Source organism: Hemiscyllium ocellatum, chromosome 45 (genome assembly GCF_020745735.1).
Source record: "Hemiscyllium ocellatum isolate sHemOce1 chromosome 45, sHemOce1.pat.X.cur, whole genome shotgun sequence".
Taxonomy (NCBI): Eukaryota; Metazoa; Chordata; class Chondrichthyes; order Orectolobiformes; family Hemiscylliidae; genus Hemiscyllium; species Hemiscyllium ocellatum.
This window is the reverse complement of record NC_083445.1, coordinates 647,490-661,388: the sequence shown is the minus strand read 5'-3', so window position 1 is coordinate 661,388 and position 13,899 is coordinate 647,490. Positions and strand designations below refer to the sequence as shown.

Sequence of the window (13,899 nt, the reverse complement as noted above, 5' to 3'; positions counted from 1 at the left end):
CCCGTGTTAATGGTTTCCTAGCAACCCCAGATGGGTGCAGTTCTAATAACACTCGAAGCTCGACACCATCCAGGACAATTTGAGGTGTACAAGGTAATGAGAGGCATGGATAGAGTCAATAGCCAGACATTTCCCCAGGGCAGGATTGACTGCCACGAGGGATCATCGTTTTAAGGTGTTAGGTGGAAGGTATAGAGGAGACGTCAGAGGTAGGTTCTTTATGCAGAGAGTTGTGAATGCATGGACGTTTAAGCGACTGCTGGACATGCACATGGACAGCAGTGAAATGAGGGGTGTGTAGTTTAGGTTATTTTATTTTAAATTATTATTAATCCTTGGCACAACATCATGGGTTGAATGACCTGTTCTGTGCTGTACTGTACTTTTCTATGTTCTACAAAGGCGCTTACTTGACTGGCAACACATCCACTCTCTCCAACCCTGACACCCAGTAGCAGCAGTGTGTACCATCTATTCATGAAGATTCCTTACCAAATCCATGATCACTATGATCTAAAGGATCAGGGCAACAGATACATGGGAATAGCACCCCCTGCAAGTTCCTCTGCAAGCGACTCATCATTGTCATGTGGACATGTCACCTTTCTCCAGTGTTGCTGGTTCAAAACCCTGCAATTCCTTCCCGAACAACATTGTGCCCCTACTTGCAACATGGACTGCAGTGATTCAAGAAGACAACTCACTACCACCTTCTCGAGGGTAACTAGGGGTGAACAATAAGTGCTGACACAGCCAGTGACCCACATTACATTGTTTAAAAAAACATTCCCTCTCAACTTGAGATTTATGCTGTACCACCCCAAGAAGCACAGTAAAAGAAGGAGTCTCAGAATTTTGTGAAATCCTATTCTCAGTCCAAGTCTCTGGGAACCTGAGAGTTTTTAAATACCAGGTTATCTGCCTTGGTAAAACCTGATGTAGTGGACTGTAACCAATTCTTAGCATCTCAAATCCAAGTTTATTGGATTCCGAGCTGACTCTATCATCACACTCCAGCTGTCAGTGATTCCGCTTTGTCATTGGGAGCCGGTGGAAGTGATGAATCATCGCATTCCAGACCCTTGGCTCACAATGGCTGTTTTTCCTTGTACTCCTTATAAAACAAAGCCTAACCTTTGCAAAGAATTGTCTTTTTTCTGTACACTTTCTTCAAGGATAAGTTTCATTTCTAATAACTGGATTATTTTGAATTTAAGGAAGCCTGCTGGACTTTTCTTGTGTTCTGGATGGTGATTAAATCATGTTTGTACCAATGACTAATGGAGCAGTGGGGCTGATTATCAGCACACTAGACCATCAGGTCTGTAGTACGAACTACAGATTACACCCCGGAATAAGAGTGTAGAGGTGATTCAATTCTAGTTTTCAAGATGTTAAATAGGACAACTAGTGTAGATTGGAAGAAATTATTCCACTAATCAGAAATCTGGGATACTGGATGTAGTCAGAAAAAATAGCTGACACCTTTCAGGGTTGAATTGGGAAATGCTTAGAGACACAATGGTGAAAAGGGTTTGGTTCTCTCCAACAAACACCATTGATGCTCAATCACTCATTTGAAAACTGATTTTTTTTAAAAGTGAAAGCTATTAAATGTGTGAGAGAAAAGTAGACATTTGTAATTCACAGATCTCGGTGAAGATCAGGTTCAAAGAGCTTAAATATTGTCATTCTATTCCTCTTTCCTATTGAGACTTGTGTGTTTTAGGGGTAAGGTTAAAACTGTCCCTTACAAGAACAGTCAACAGAGAGAAGGAAGTTTTCAAGTCTTTAGCTTTGATTGGAATTGAACCTTGTTCTAGAGTTGAACGGCCTGTTTCCATTCCATTGTGCTACCCAACATTCCTCCTCATTAGAATCCAGTAGAAAGATATACAATGATACCAACATTGACCTGGTTAAGGTTAATATTACTGAAAACTGTTTTAACCCATTAGACAAAGTGATTATAGTTTTTATCCAGTGACTACTCGAACAAACAATCTGGAAAAATCTTAACCTCTCAGTGTTTTGATAGATTATAAGGGACATCAACAGATAACAGCCAGGATGTTTCAAAAGGACTTGGTTTTCCTCGGGCAAAAAGCCCTTCCTGATGAAGGGCTTTTGCCCGAATGTCAATTTTACTGCTCGGATGCTGCCTGAACTGCTGTGCTCTTCCAGCACCACTAATCCAGAATCCTTTCCTGGGGTAAAGCAGACCACTATTGAGTATAAACCCCTGTGAACATGTTCCCTGCTTCGTTCCCTCTCACCACCACCTCTTCAATTCTGGATCACTTCCCCAAGGTCTCCCAATCCACATAACCTACTTCATTCCTTTCCACATCTCCACATGCGTGTGTTGAACTTAACTGTAATTATAGATCCCTTTTTTTTCTGTTTTACAGGGGAGCAAACATAGTGCTTGAAGCCAGAGAGGTTGTAATGAAGATATTTGAAGATTACACACAATCTTGGTACTGGATTTTGATGTAAGTGTTTAATCAATTCCCCCTTTTGTAATTTCCAGTAGGACAGGCTCTAAGGTTTGTTCCTACTTTTATGAGAATCCCCTAAAGTACTCTCTGTATTCCTCATTGACAGTGCACTATCTGAAAACACACACAGCCATTTTCATATGTGCACTGAAAAAGCCAAACTTCCCTTCAGCACCATATGTCATTATTCTCCACGGCTTCTCGTTCACACCTAGAAATCTCCTCCTAAATATTGGCAAGACCAAAGCTCAATGTCTGTATATCTGGCAAAACCTGAATTAGTGGACTATCACTAATTCACAGAAACTCAAATCCAAGTTTGTTGAAATCAGAACTGAACTGTATCATCAAACTGAGAGGTAAGCAGGGAGTGCAGGAGTTTTGTGGTTATCCCCATTTCAAACAATGCTGTTTTGGAAAATGTAGGGGTGATAGATTCTCGGGGAACATAGCATGGTATTGACACTGGTTCTAATGTAATGAGGGGTACATCAGGTCCCAAGAGATCGATTGTGTTAGGGGACTCTCTAGTCCGAGGTACAGACAGACATTTCTGTGGCCAGCAGCGAAAAATCAGAATGGTGTGTTGTTTCCCTGACACCAGGATCAAGGATGCCTCGGAGGGTGCAGAATGTTCTCACGGGGGAGTGGGTTCATCAGGAGGTCATTATACGCATTGGAACCAATAACATAGGAAGGGAAAAGGTTGAGATTCTGAAGGGAGAATACAGTTAGGCAGGTATTAAAATAAGGAGGTCCTCTAGAGTAGTAATATCTGGATTACTCCCAGTGCTAAGAGCCAGTGAGGGCAGGAATAGGAGGATAGAGTAGATGAATACATGGCTGAGGTGTATGGGAGAAGCATTTACATTTTTGGATCGTTGGAATCTGTTTTGGAGTAGAAGTGACCTATACACTAAGGACGGATTGCATCTAAATTAGAAGGGGACTAATAAAGTGGCAGGGAGATTTGGTAGAGCTGCTCAGGAGGATTTAAACTAGTAAGGTTGGGGCGTTGGGACCCAGGAAGATAGTGAAGAAAGCGATCCGTCTGAAACTAGTACACTTGAACAGAAGCGAGTCGGACAGGCAGGGACAAAGCAGAGAACAAGGTAGGACTGATAAATTAAACTGCATTTATTTCAATGCAAGGGGCCTAACAGAAATGAGATAACAAGAATCCAGAGGCAGTATATTCTTGTTAGGGTGAAAGGAAAGGCTGGTGGGTATAGGGAATGCTGGATGTCTAAAGACATTGAAGGTTTGGTTCAGAAAAAAGAAGCCTATGTCAGATACAGACAGGATAGGGCAAGTGAACCCTTAGAGTATAAAGGCAGCAGGAGTATACTTGAGGGAAATCAGGAGGACAAAAAGGGGATATGAGATAGCTTTGGCAAATAGACTTAAGGAGAATCCAAAGGGTTTCACAAATACATAAAGGACAAAAGAGTAACTAGGGAGTGAATAGGGGCCCTCAAAGATCAGCAAGGCAGCCTTTGTGTGGAGCTGCAGAAAATGGGGGAGATACTAAACGAGTTTATGAAGTTATGAGGGGCGTGGATAGGATAAATAGACAAAGTCTTTTTCCTGGGGTGGGGAAGTCCAGAACTAGAGGGCATAGGTTTAGGGTGAGAGGGGGAAGATCTAAAAGAGACCTAAGGGGCAATTTTTTCACACACATGGTGGTACATGTATGGAATGAGCTGCCAGAGGAAGTGGTGGAAGCTGGTCCAATTGCAACATTAAGAGGCATTTGGGTGGGTATATGAATAGGAAGGGTTTGGAGGGATACGGGCGGGTGCTGGCAGGTGGGAAGAGATTGGGTTGAGATATCTGGTCGGCATTAACACGGTGGACCAAAGGGTCTGGTTCTGTGCTGTACATCTTTGTGACTCTCTGGCTGTCGATGATTCACCTTTGTCAACAGGAACCACTGGAAGTGACAAATCATCACATTTCAGAACCTTGGCTTACATGGGTTGTGCCCTTTCTAAAATAAAACCTAATCTTGCAGAAATCTCCACTGTTTTTTCTCTTTTGGTCATTGATTCATAATCACTTCTGTCTCATTGACCAAATAGCGTCTGATCTGCTAACACCTCCCCTTTGCTCCTTCCCATCTCCATAATCTCCTTCAGCCCCAAAGAGTGTCACGATATCTTCAATGACCATTTTACTTTCAGCTCACGAGGGCCAGAATTTTGTAATTCCTTTCCGAACTCTCTCGATTGTAACTCTTCAGTTCTCCTTTGAGGTGCTTCTGAAAACCTCCTCCTTTAACATTAGGATTGATATCTTAATTTCTTCTAGGGTGGTTTTAAAGTTAAATTTTACTGATAATATTTCTGTGAAATGCCTTGGGACAATTTGCTAAACTTAAAGGTGCTATGGCAATGGAAGTTGTTGATTTGATTTTTGTCTGCCTGTTTGTAGAGGAATGAGTATTGCCCTGGTGATTAGTCTGCTGTTTGTCATCTTGATGCGTTTCATTGCTGCGTTTATGGTGTGGTTGATCATCCTGATGGTCATTGCTGTCCTTGGCTATGGTAGGTCATGTTGCTTATTCACCTGTGAAATTATCATTTCTGGCAACCTTTATAGGTCAGGAATATTTAAATTGTTCCCCAATTACCATGTCCCCAGGATGAGTTGGCAAAAATCACCGTGTGCTTGTCTTTATATGAAGGGACTGCCTGTGTGCACCCAAGCCTGCAAATAGTGTGAACCAAGTGCAATACTGATCCTCCAGGTGAGGAGAGTATTGCTCTATTTAACGTTCGGCTTGTACACGTTAGATGCTAAGTTGAACTGAGCTGGTCTAAACAATAGCCTCAAAGCCCTGGGTTAAGGTTAAGGAACAGAAACACAGCCAGATTGATGTTTTTATGTTTGTATGTAGTTTGATGAATGTAGGATGAGGTTTGGGTGTGATCATAAGACTTGAGAGCAGAAGTGGACTATTCAGCCCAATGCGACTGCTCTATTTATTAAAGTAGGACTAGTCTGATAATCCTCAACTCCACTTTTCTGTGTTTTTACCCCATAATCCTTGATTCGTTTAAAGTTTAAAGGTCTGTCTGTTTCAGCCTTGAATATACTGAAGGACCCAGCTTCAACAACCCTCTGAATAAAGGATTCGACAGATTAAACATTCTTTGAATGAAGAGTCCGCTTCTCATCTCTGCATTAATTGGGTGGCCTATTATCCTGAATTATAGCCTCTGGTCCTAGACACACACTCAGTAGGAAAAATGACCTTTCCACTTCCACCCTGTCAACCCCTGTTAGAATCTTGCATGTTTCAACAAGGGATGGCTCGCATTCTTCTAAACTGAGTACAGGCCCAACCAACTCAACTTCTATATATACAAAATAAAAAAAATTCTCCATAGCTGAGATCAACCAAGTGACTCTTCTCTGGACTTCCTCCAATGCCTCCCCTTCGATAAGGGGACCAAAACTGCTCACTGTTTGAGATATGGTCTAATTAGTGCCTTGTACAGCTTTACAAGACCACTCCATTCGCCTTTCCTTTTACCCACTGAACTTGGATGTTAGCTTTGTATGGCTCCTGGCCAAGGACTCCCACATCCCTCTGTGTTACAGCTTTCTGCAGGATCTTGCCATTGAAGAAATTCACTCCTTTATTTCTGCCAAAGTACAGAGCCTCTCTCTCTTTTTTTTCCCCACATTGTATTCCATCTGCCTTCACTTTACCTGTCCATATCTGTCTGTAGATTCCTCTTGTCCTCCTCACTACTTGCCTTCCCACCTATTTTTGTCATTCACAAATTTGGCTATAATATATTCATTTCCATCATCCAAGTAATTAAATATATTTTGTAAATACTTATGGCCCTAAAGTTGCCATCCTGAAAATGCCCCTTTTAACCCAACCCTTTTATTGACCAATGCTCTATCCGTGCTAATACAATGCCCCAAAACGGATAGATAGAGGTGTTCAGACGACATGACTGTCATCAGGCTCAGTCTCACATGACATACAGTGAGGAGACTGAGAGATTGCTCACTCACCCAACAAAAAAAAATCACTGCCTTCCAAGAGAGGAGGAGATTGAAAAAGCAAACCATTTTGTAAAACGTCTGAGTTGGAAACTGTTGGTAGTTAATGCACATTATGCTGAAGATGAGTTGTTTTGTTTGGTTGTTGCAGGTATTTTTCACTGCTACATGGAATATAAACAGTTGAAAGGAGTGCCAGGATCAGAGGTGACAATCAAAGAACTGGGCTTACATACTGACTTGCGAGTCTACCTGCATCTACGGCAGACCTGGCTGGCATTCTGTAAGGAACAGTTTGTTTCACTTCACATCGCAGTTGAACTCTGTGTACAACATTAAGATTTTAACCAGCCTGGTGGGGTTAGAGAGAATGGAGCTTTGCCATTTAATGTAGTGGTGAGGAAAACAAATGTTACTAAAGAGCGCAGATGGTTTCACTCTGGAGCCTCAACGAGCTAGGTCAGAACATTGAGATGCACTGTTATCGTTTGATTCAAGGAGTTTTATCTTTAGTTTGGAAAATCGCATATGTCACACTGCTGTCCAAGAAAGCTGAGGCAGGTAGGAGTAACCAGGGAATTAAGCATCAGTTAGGCTAATAAATATTTTAAGGAATTTAGAGTGTTTTTTTTTAAACTAGCCAGCATTTGTTGCTCATCCCCAATTGCACAGAAGGCAAAATAACAACAGTCAGCCGCATTGCTGTGTGTCTGGAGTCACATGTAGGCCAGACCAAGGGAGGATAGATAGACTGGCATGAGGCTGAAATAACACAGCAAGCCAGGAAGAAACGATTTGTGGAGAAGTCGACGTTTCGGGTATAACCCTTCTTCAGACCAGGGAAGGACGGCAGTTTCCTTCACGAAAGTACATTAGTGACTTAATGGTAGGTGACTGAACACCTTAAATTTTTCAGCTGATCAGATTCATCTAACTTCAATTTGTAACAAGTAAATCCTATCTGATGAAGCAGAATTAATCTGTTCAACAGAAAAGCAAAATACTGTGGATGTTAGAACTCTGAAATAAGGAAGTTTGTCTGTGGAAAGGAATGGGGTTAATGTTTTGATTGAGTATCTTTTAACATTTACATGGACTTCTGAAGCAATTGGTAAAGCTTGTCATAAACTGTTGGCGAAAGTTGAAGCTCATGGGATCAAGGGCAACTTAATGGTTAGGAAAGTGGCTGAGTGGCACTAAACAAAGTGAAGAGATAATGGGTAAGTGCTCATCGCCAGGGTATCAGCAGTGGTATACTACAAAGAGTTCTCTAGGACCTTTAATCATCGTGTTCATGCGAGAGAGAAATTGGTGCTCAAACTTGTTGACAGAAAAGATCGGCTGTAGCAAATCTTGGGGTAAAAACATTCACTTGATAGAACTGAGCCTGATTATTGCTGGAAGCAAAGGCCTATTCTGTCAAAGCTTTCTGTCTTGCACTCATCAGATTAATTCACAAGTTTCCCATTTCCAGGGGAAGTATTTGTACTGTATGAGAGGAGCATGATTGATTATTATTGACAAATGCACTCTGGTTCAGATGTTGTCATGGGAATGAACTGATCAATGGTAACTGACACTTAACTGCCAAGCCTTGTTTAAATTTTAAACCAGGAAAGACAATTGGTATTGCCCTGAGAAATGCGCCAGACTATGCTGTTTATTTTGTTGAGTTGAACCAAGGAGCATGTCTGACATGTTAGAAATGTAAAAGCAAATAGGGGGGTTTCTGTAGATTACCAAAAAAAAAACTTTGAGTCTTAGTCCCTCCACTTAGAGTTTTAGGAAATGGGCAGGGGGAACAACTCAAGAAAATTACAATCATCAAAGTGGAACTGGGCAAGTTATTGGAGCTGTAGGTTGACAAGTGCTGATCCTTGATGAACTTACTCTTCTCTTGGGTCTTAGTCAGTGTATTTATTTTCCTAAATTCCCTGGAGTCCGGAAAGATTCTATTGGACTGGAAATTAACAAGTGCAGTTTCTTCCTTTAAAAATAGGGAAGGAGAGCAAGAAAACTACAGACCATTTAATTTTAACATCTGTGATAGAGCAAGTTATTGTTTAAACACGTTAGAACAGGGCACTTAAAAAAAGCTCCAAGATAAGGATGTCTCACTTTATGCAAAACTTGCAGTGCCTTGTTTCTATATTTCTTTGCCTTCTATTATTTCCATTGTTGCAATTTCAGGGATTATCAGAATTTACATTTCAGTAACTCTGCAATGGTATTTCATTTTGCTCTCAATTGACAGGGCAAAAATGTCGAATGTACTTGAGTGAAAATAGCTTGAAGTGTCACTTATTGTGGTTCAAAGGTCAGGCACCACTGCTTTCCAGTGTTTTGGATCCTGACTTGAGTCATACTTCAGTCTAAACAGTCTCAGCAGTCCTATAATTTTTAGTTTTCATTCCATAATGTTAGCTTTAAACTTTTTTATTTGACAGAAGACATCATTTTTGTCAATAAATATTTTAATCGGCTGAATCCGAGTGACAGCTGCTGTTGTGGAAAGTTCCACAAAACTCAGAATTAAACCAGTTCCAATTGATAAGAGCAGACCAGAAGAGTGTCTGCTTTGATAGTGAGTACCTATGTGCCTGAAATAACCATACCTTGGAGAAAGTCAGGACTGCAGATGCTGGAGATCAGCGTTGGGAGTATGTTACTGGGAAAGCACACCAGGTCAGGCAGCATCCGAGGAGCAGGAGATTCGATGTTTGAAGGGCTTGTAACCATACCTTGAAATAACATGGGGACTGCTCACTTTCAGTGAGATATTAGGTGACTTGTACCTTTCCATTCTCCTCTTCTCAGTTGTGTTTAACCTTGTTGCACACACAAGCTTTTGCTCACAACAAAGCATCCATTAGACAAGGAATAATGAAGCAACCATTCTTGGGTTTGACATCACGAGGGTTTGGAAGTTTGTCGTCAGCACGTGAGTTCTGATTTATGTTTCTCTGCTCCCAGAGACAAATATGTAATGTCATCTTTTTCTCATTGCAGTGATCATTCTGGTAATCATGGAAGTTATCATCATTCTGATGTTAATATTCCTACGGAAGAGGATTCTGATAGCAATAGCCCTGCTAAAGGAAGCAAGCAAGTGCGTTCAGAATGATTATAAAGAGCATGGTTCGGGTTCGATGCCAGGATACCATGGGGGGGTCGTCATTCAATTTGAGCTGAAGCATTGGGAGGTGGGAGGGCTCAAGTTTGAGGTGAGGGATGAGGCAGGGTGGCTGGGGGTTTGAGGTGAGCAAAGCAGGTAGTGGGCTGCGACATGCTCTGGCTTTAAGGTGGGGATTGTTGATGGTCTCAGACTCCTCGCCTGAAGTCGGTTCACAACCACGTCAGGTGTATAAGGGAAAAAATGGGAAGACAGTTGGATTACGAGAGACTTCTTGACAACAATATCAGTGACTTGCCATGTTTTCTTTGTCTTTCTGCAGAGCTGTTGGCTGTATTATGTCCACTTTGGTCTATCCTGTCATCACATATCTCCTGCTGTTACTCTGCGTAGCTTACTGGGGCATTACTGCTGTGTATCTTTTGACCAAAATTTTGCCTCTGTTTTCACAGTGGAAGGTGATAATTTCTTCCCAAAAACTGCAGTTACTACACAGAACTTGGTATAATTACAGTAAATAGAAGATATTAAGTAAACTGATGGGACTAAAGGCAGATAAGTCCCAGGGTCTGATGGCCCCCACCCATGGATATTAAAGGAGGTGGCAGCAGAGGTAGTGGATGCATTAGTTATAATATTCCAAAACTCTCTGGATTCTGGTAAGGTACCAGTGAATTGGGAACATGCTATTGCAACAGCCTTATTTTAAAAAAGATGATGTGGAAAAAAAAGCTATCTTTCCCTTGCACGGTGGCTTAGTGGTTAGCACTGCTACCTCACAATGCCAGGAATCCAGGTTCAATTCCAGCCTTGGGCAACTGTCTGTGTGGGTTTTCTCCAGGTGCTCTGGTTTTCCCCCTTCAATCCAAAGATGAACACTTTAGGTGAAGTGGCTGTGCTAAATTGCTCAGTGTGTTCAGGGCCTCTTTCCAAACTGTATGGATGCTATTCTATTCTATGCTTGTATGCAAACAGTCTCTCTGTGTCTGTCTTGCATGCATTCTCTCCCCCCTCTTTCCCCCCTCTTTCCCCCCTCTTTCCCCCCTCTTTCCCCCCTCTTTCCCCCCTCTTTCCCCCCTCTTTCCCCCCCTCTTTCCCCCCCTCTTTCCCCCCCTCTTTCCCCCCCTCTTTCCCCCCCTCTTTCCCCCCCTCTTTCCCCCCCTCTTTCCCCCCCTCTTTCCCCCCCTCTTTCCCCCCCTCTTTCCCCCCCTCTTTCCCCCCCTCTTTCCCCCCCTCTTTCCCCCCCTCTTTCCCCCCCTCTTTCCCCCCCTCTTTCCCCCCCTCTTTCCCCCCCTCTTTCCCCCCCTCTTTCCCCCCCTCTTTCCCCCCCTCCCCCCTCTTTCCCCCCCTCTTTCCCCCCCTCTTTCCCCCCCTCTTTCCCCCCCTCTTTCCCCCCCTCTTTCCCCCCCTCTTTCCCCCCCTCTTTCCCCCCCTCTTTCCCCCCCTCTTTCCCCCCCTCTTTCCCCCCCTCTTTCCCCCCCTCTTTCCCCCCCTCTTTCCCCCCCTCTTTCCCCCCCTCTTTCCCCCCCTCTTTCCCCCCCTCTTTCCCCCCCTCTTTCCCCCCCTCTTTCCCCCCCTCTTTCCCCCCCTCTTTCCCCCCCTCTTTCCCCCCCTCTTTCCCCCCCTCTTTCCCCCCCTCTTTCCCCCCCTCTTTCCCCCCCTCTTTCCCCCCCTCTTTCCCCCCCTCTTTCCCCCCCTCTTTCCCCCCCTCTTTCCCCCCCTCTTTCCCCCCCTCTTTCCCCCCCTCTTTCCCCCCCTCTTTCCCCCCCTCTTTCCCCCCCTCTTTCCCCCCCTCTTTCCCCCCCTCTTTCCCCCCCTCTTTCCCCCCCTCTTTCCCCCCCTCTTTCCCCCCCTCTTTCCCCCCCTCTTTCCCCCCCTCTTTCCCCCCCTCTTTCCCCCCCTCTTTCCCCCCTCTCCCCCACACAATGCATCCCATTTTCAAAAAGACGACAGTTTGTCACTGACTCTGTCTTCTTTGCACTCCCATTCCCACACACACACTCCATCTCTGACGCATGAAGCTTAATATGTAACACACTCACCCTTGAGGCCGAGTTGTGGTTTCATGTTCCACACCAGAGATTTAGGCTGAAAATCTAATTTTAACACTCTGCTGTTGAGGGAGATCCATATTCTTGGAGGGTTGTTCCTGATGAAAGGGGGACTGTCACTGATAGGGAACCTGTTCTTTGGAAATAATAAATTAAGGCTCATTTTAATGTCCTTTGACACCATTTAAAGTTCTCCCAAATTCTGGCCAAACCCATCCAAAACAAAAGCTTTTCATTTGTCATTGGTCTTTGATTGGGTCTTAGTTGATGTCACCATCTCTGATTCATTGATTGTACGTGTTGGTTTTCTGAATATTCTGGGCACTGTGCTAAGGTTCTGTATGAATTTCCATGTTGTATTTTCTAACCCTCCATTTGAAGAAGTTATCTGTTGCCTTGACTGTTTGTTCTGAAGCTTCTTGTCAACCTCCGGCCAAGCAGTTTATAAAGTGCTGGCAAATGAGTCGACTTGTAATTACACCATGAAGACCTGTGATCCTGACGTGAGTAGTATTTCTGAACAACAGATGCCGAGAGAAAAGGGGGCTGTTTCCTTTCTTCTTTCGCCCCACCAGCATCTCCATGCTCGGAATGATGCAGCCCCTGTCTCGTCCATTTGATGGTGTTCTGGGAGGTTTGCTTTGTCAGTCATTGTCCACGGTTGCTCTGTACCATCGTCCCATTGACCTGTCTGGACTAGATGGGCTGAATGGCAGACATGGCCCACTGCTCCAGCATCGAACATCACTGCTCGTCCCTGATGTGGTGGTGTTGGAGAGTTTACCTCCGTCCCAATCAGCAGAGAGACTTTGTACCCCGTTTCCTTGTGGCTCTGGTTTATAACAATTCGGAAAGATGTCAAGCTGATCATCTCCCTTAGTGACTGAGTATCTAAGTGCTTTTCCTGTTATTGCACTGATCCACAGCAACTGACAGTTGTCCATATCCTCCTGCGCACTGTCCTTAATCAGGCGGTAGTTGAGGTGGTCTCACCAACTCTGCACATTTCAGAGATGGATTGATCAGTTCAGCTCATGATCAAAATGTCTGTGGGCCTGTCTGTCTGAGCTTCCAGATGTGTCTGTGGTTCTGTACGTGTGAGAGATGACTTTGCTTGATTCTGCCATTTAAACAAGCTCCTAAACAATGTCAGCTGGAGTCAGTGCAGTGGCGAGGGAACATACAACAATCTGATTGGAGTGATACTGAATGATCCAGATATTACCACTCCAATATGTCGACCAGAACTGGATAGCAATACCTTGCTCCAAGTCTCCTTGTGTATGAAACCAGACGCATGTGAATTATGGAGAAATTGAGGACTGCAGATACTGGAGATCAGAATTGAAGAGTGTGGCGCTGGAAAAGCACAGCAAGCCCAGGGAGCATCCGAGGACCAAGAGAGTCAACGTTTCAGGCTTTGGCTCTTCATGCTTGAAATGTCAACTGTCCTGCTCCTCTGATGCTGCCTGACCGGCTGTGCTTTTCCATCTGATTTACGGAAATGTCCAGCCTCATTGTTCCAATCTTGGGGGAAAATCCCAGGAGATGAAATCCTTGTCAATGTCCTCTGGTTCCTGCCAGCTTTGACCAGGGAAGGGGGCTACTGAGGCTTGACCTGTGGGCAGTACCTAATGAAGCTTTGTAGTGAGGATGTTGAACAGCTCCTCTACAGCTTCATGAGGTTGCATGTTATGGTTCTAGGGTGATGTTTCTGTGAATAACTTATAGTTTCTTTCTCTCTCTCTCCTCCTAGACCTTTAATGTTTCCAAGATTATAAAGCAGTGCCCGGAAGCAGAGTGTATATTTGCATTCTATGGAGGCGAGTCATACTATCATCGGTACCTCATCTTCTTCCAATTCTACAATGTCTTTCTCTTCTTCTGGCTCAGCAACTTTGTCATTGCCTTGGGACAGGTTACACTCGCAGGAGCTTTTGCCTCTTACTACTGGGCTTTTAATAAACCGGATGACATTCCAGCATTCCCAGTGCTTTCTTCAATAGGACGTGCACTCAGGTAAGAGCGTGAGTGTGCGTTCTTGGTTTTGTTTTTGTTTGTGGGAGATGGATGTCCCTGGCTGGGCCCAGCATTTATTGCCCTTGAGAGGATGTTGGTGAGCTGCCTTCCTGAGCTGCTGCAGTTCACCTGCTGTGGGCTAACCCACAATACCCTTGGGGAAGAGGGTGGG

General features: G+C 44.0%; 1 protein-coding gene across 3 annotated transcripts in view; it reads left to right on the top strand.

The window, feature by feature from the left end:
• Nucleotides 1-13,899, top strand: part of slc44a2 (solute carrier family 44 member 2) — a 90,796-nt gene that overhangs the window by 65,199 nt on the left and 11,698 nt on the right. For all 3 annotated transcript variants that reach the window (XM_060855288.1, XM_060855287.1, XM_060855289.1), the window contains exons 9-15: nucleotides 2,412-2,495; nucleotides 4,935-5,047; nucleotides 6,676-6,807; nucleotides 9,534-9,633; nucleotides 9,980-10,072; nucleotides 12,124-12,211; nucleotides 13,465-13,727. In XM_060855288.1, coding sequence (XP_060711271.1) covers nucleotides 2,412-2,495; nucleotides 4,935-5,047; nucleotides 6,676-6,807; nucleotides 9,534-9,633; nucleotides 9,980-10,072; nucleotides 12,124-12,211; nucleotides 13,465-13,727 — 873 coding nt within the window. The remainder of the gene's footprint in view (nucleotides 1-2,411; nucleotides 2,496-4,934; nucleotides 5,048-6,675; nucleotides 6,808-9,533; nucleotides 9,634-9,979; nucleotides 10,073-12,123; nucleotides 12,212-13,464; nucleotides 13,728-13,899) is intronic.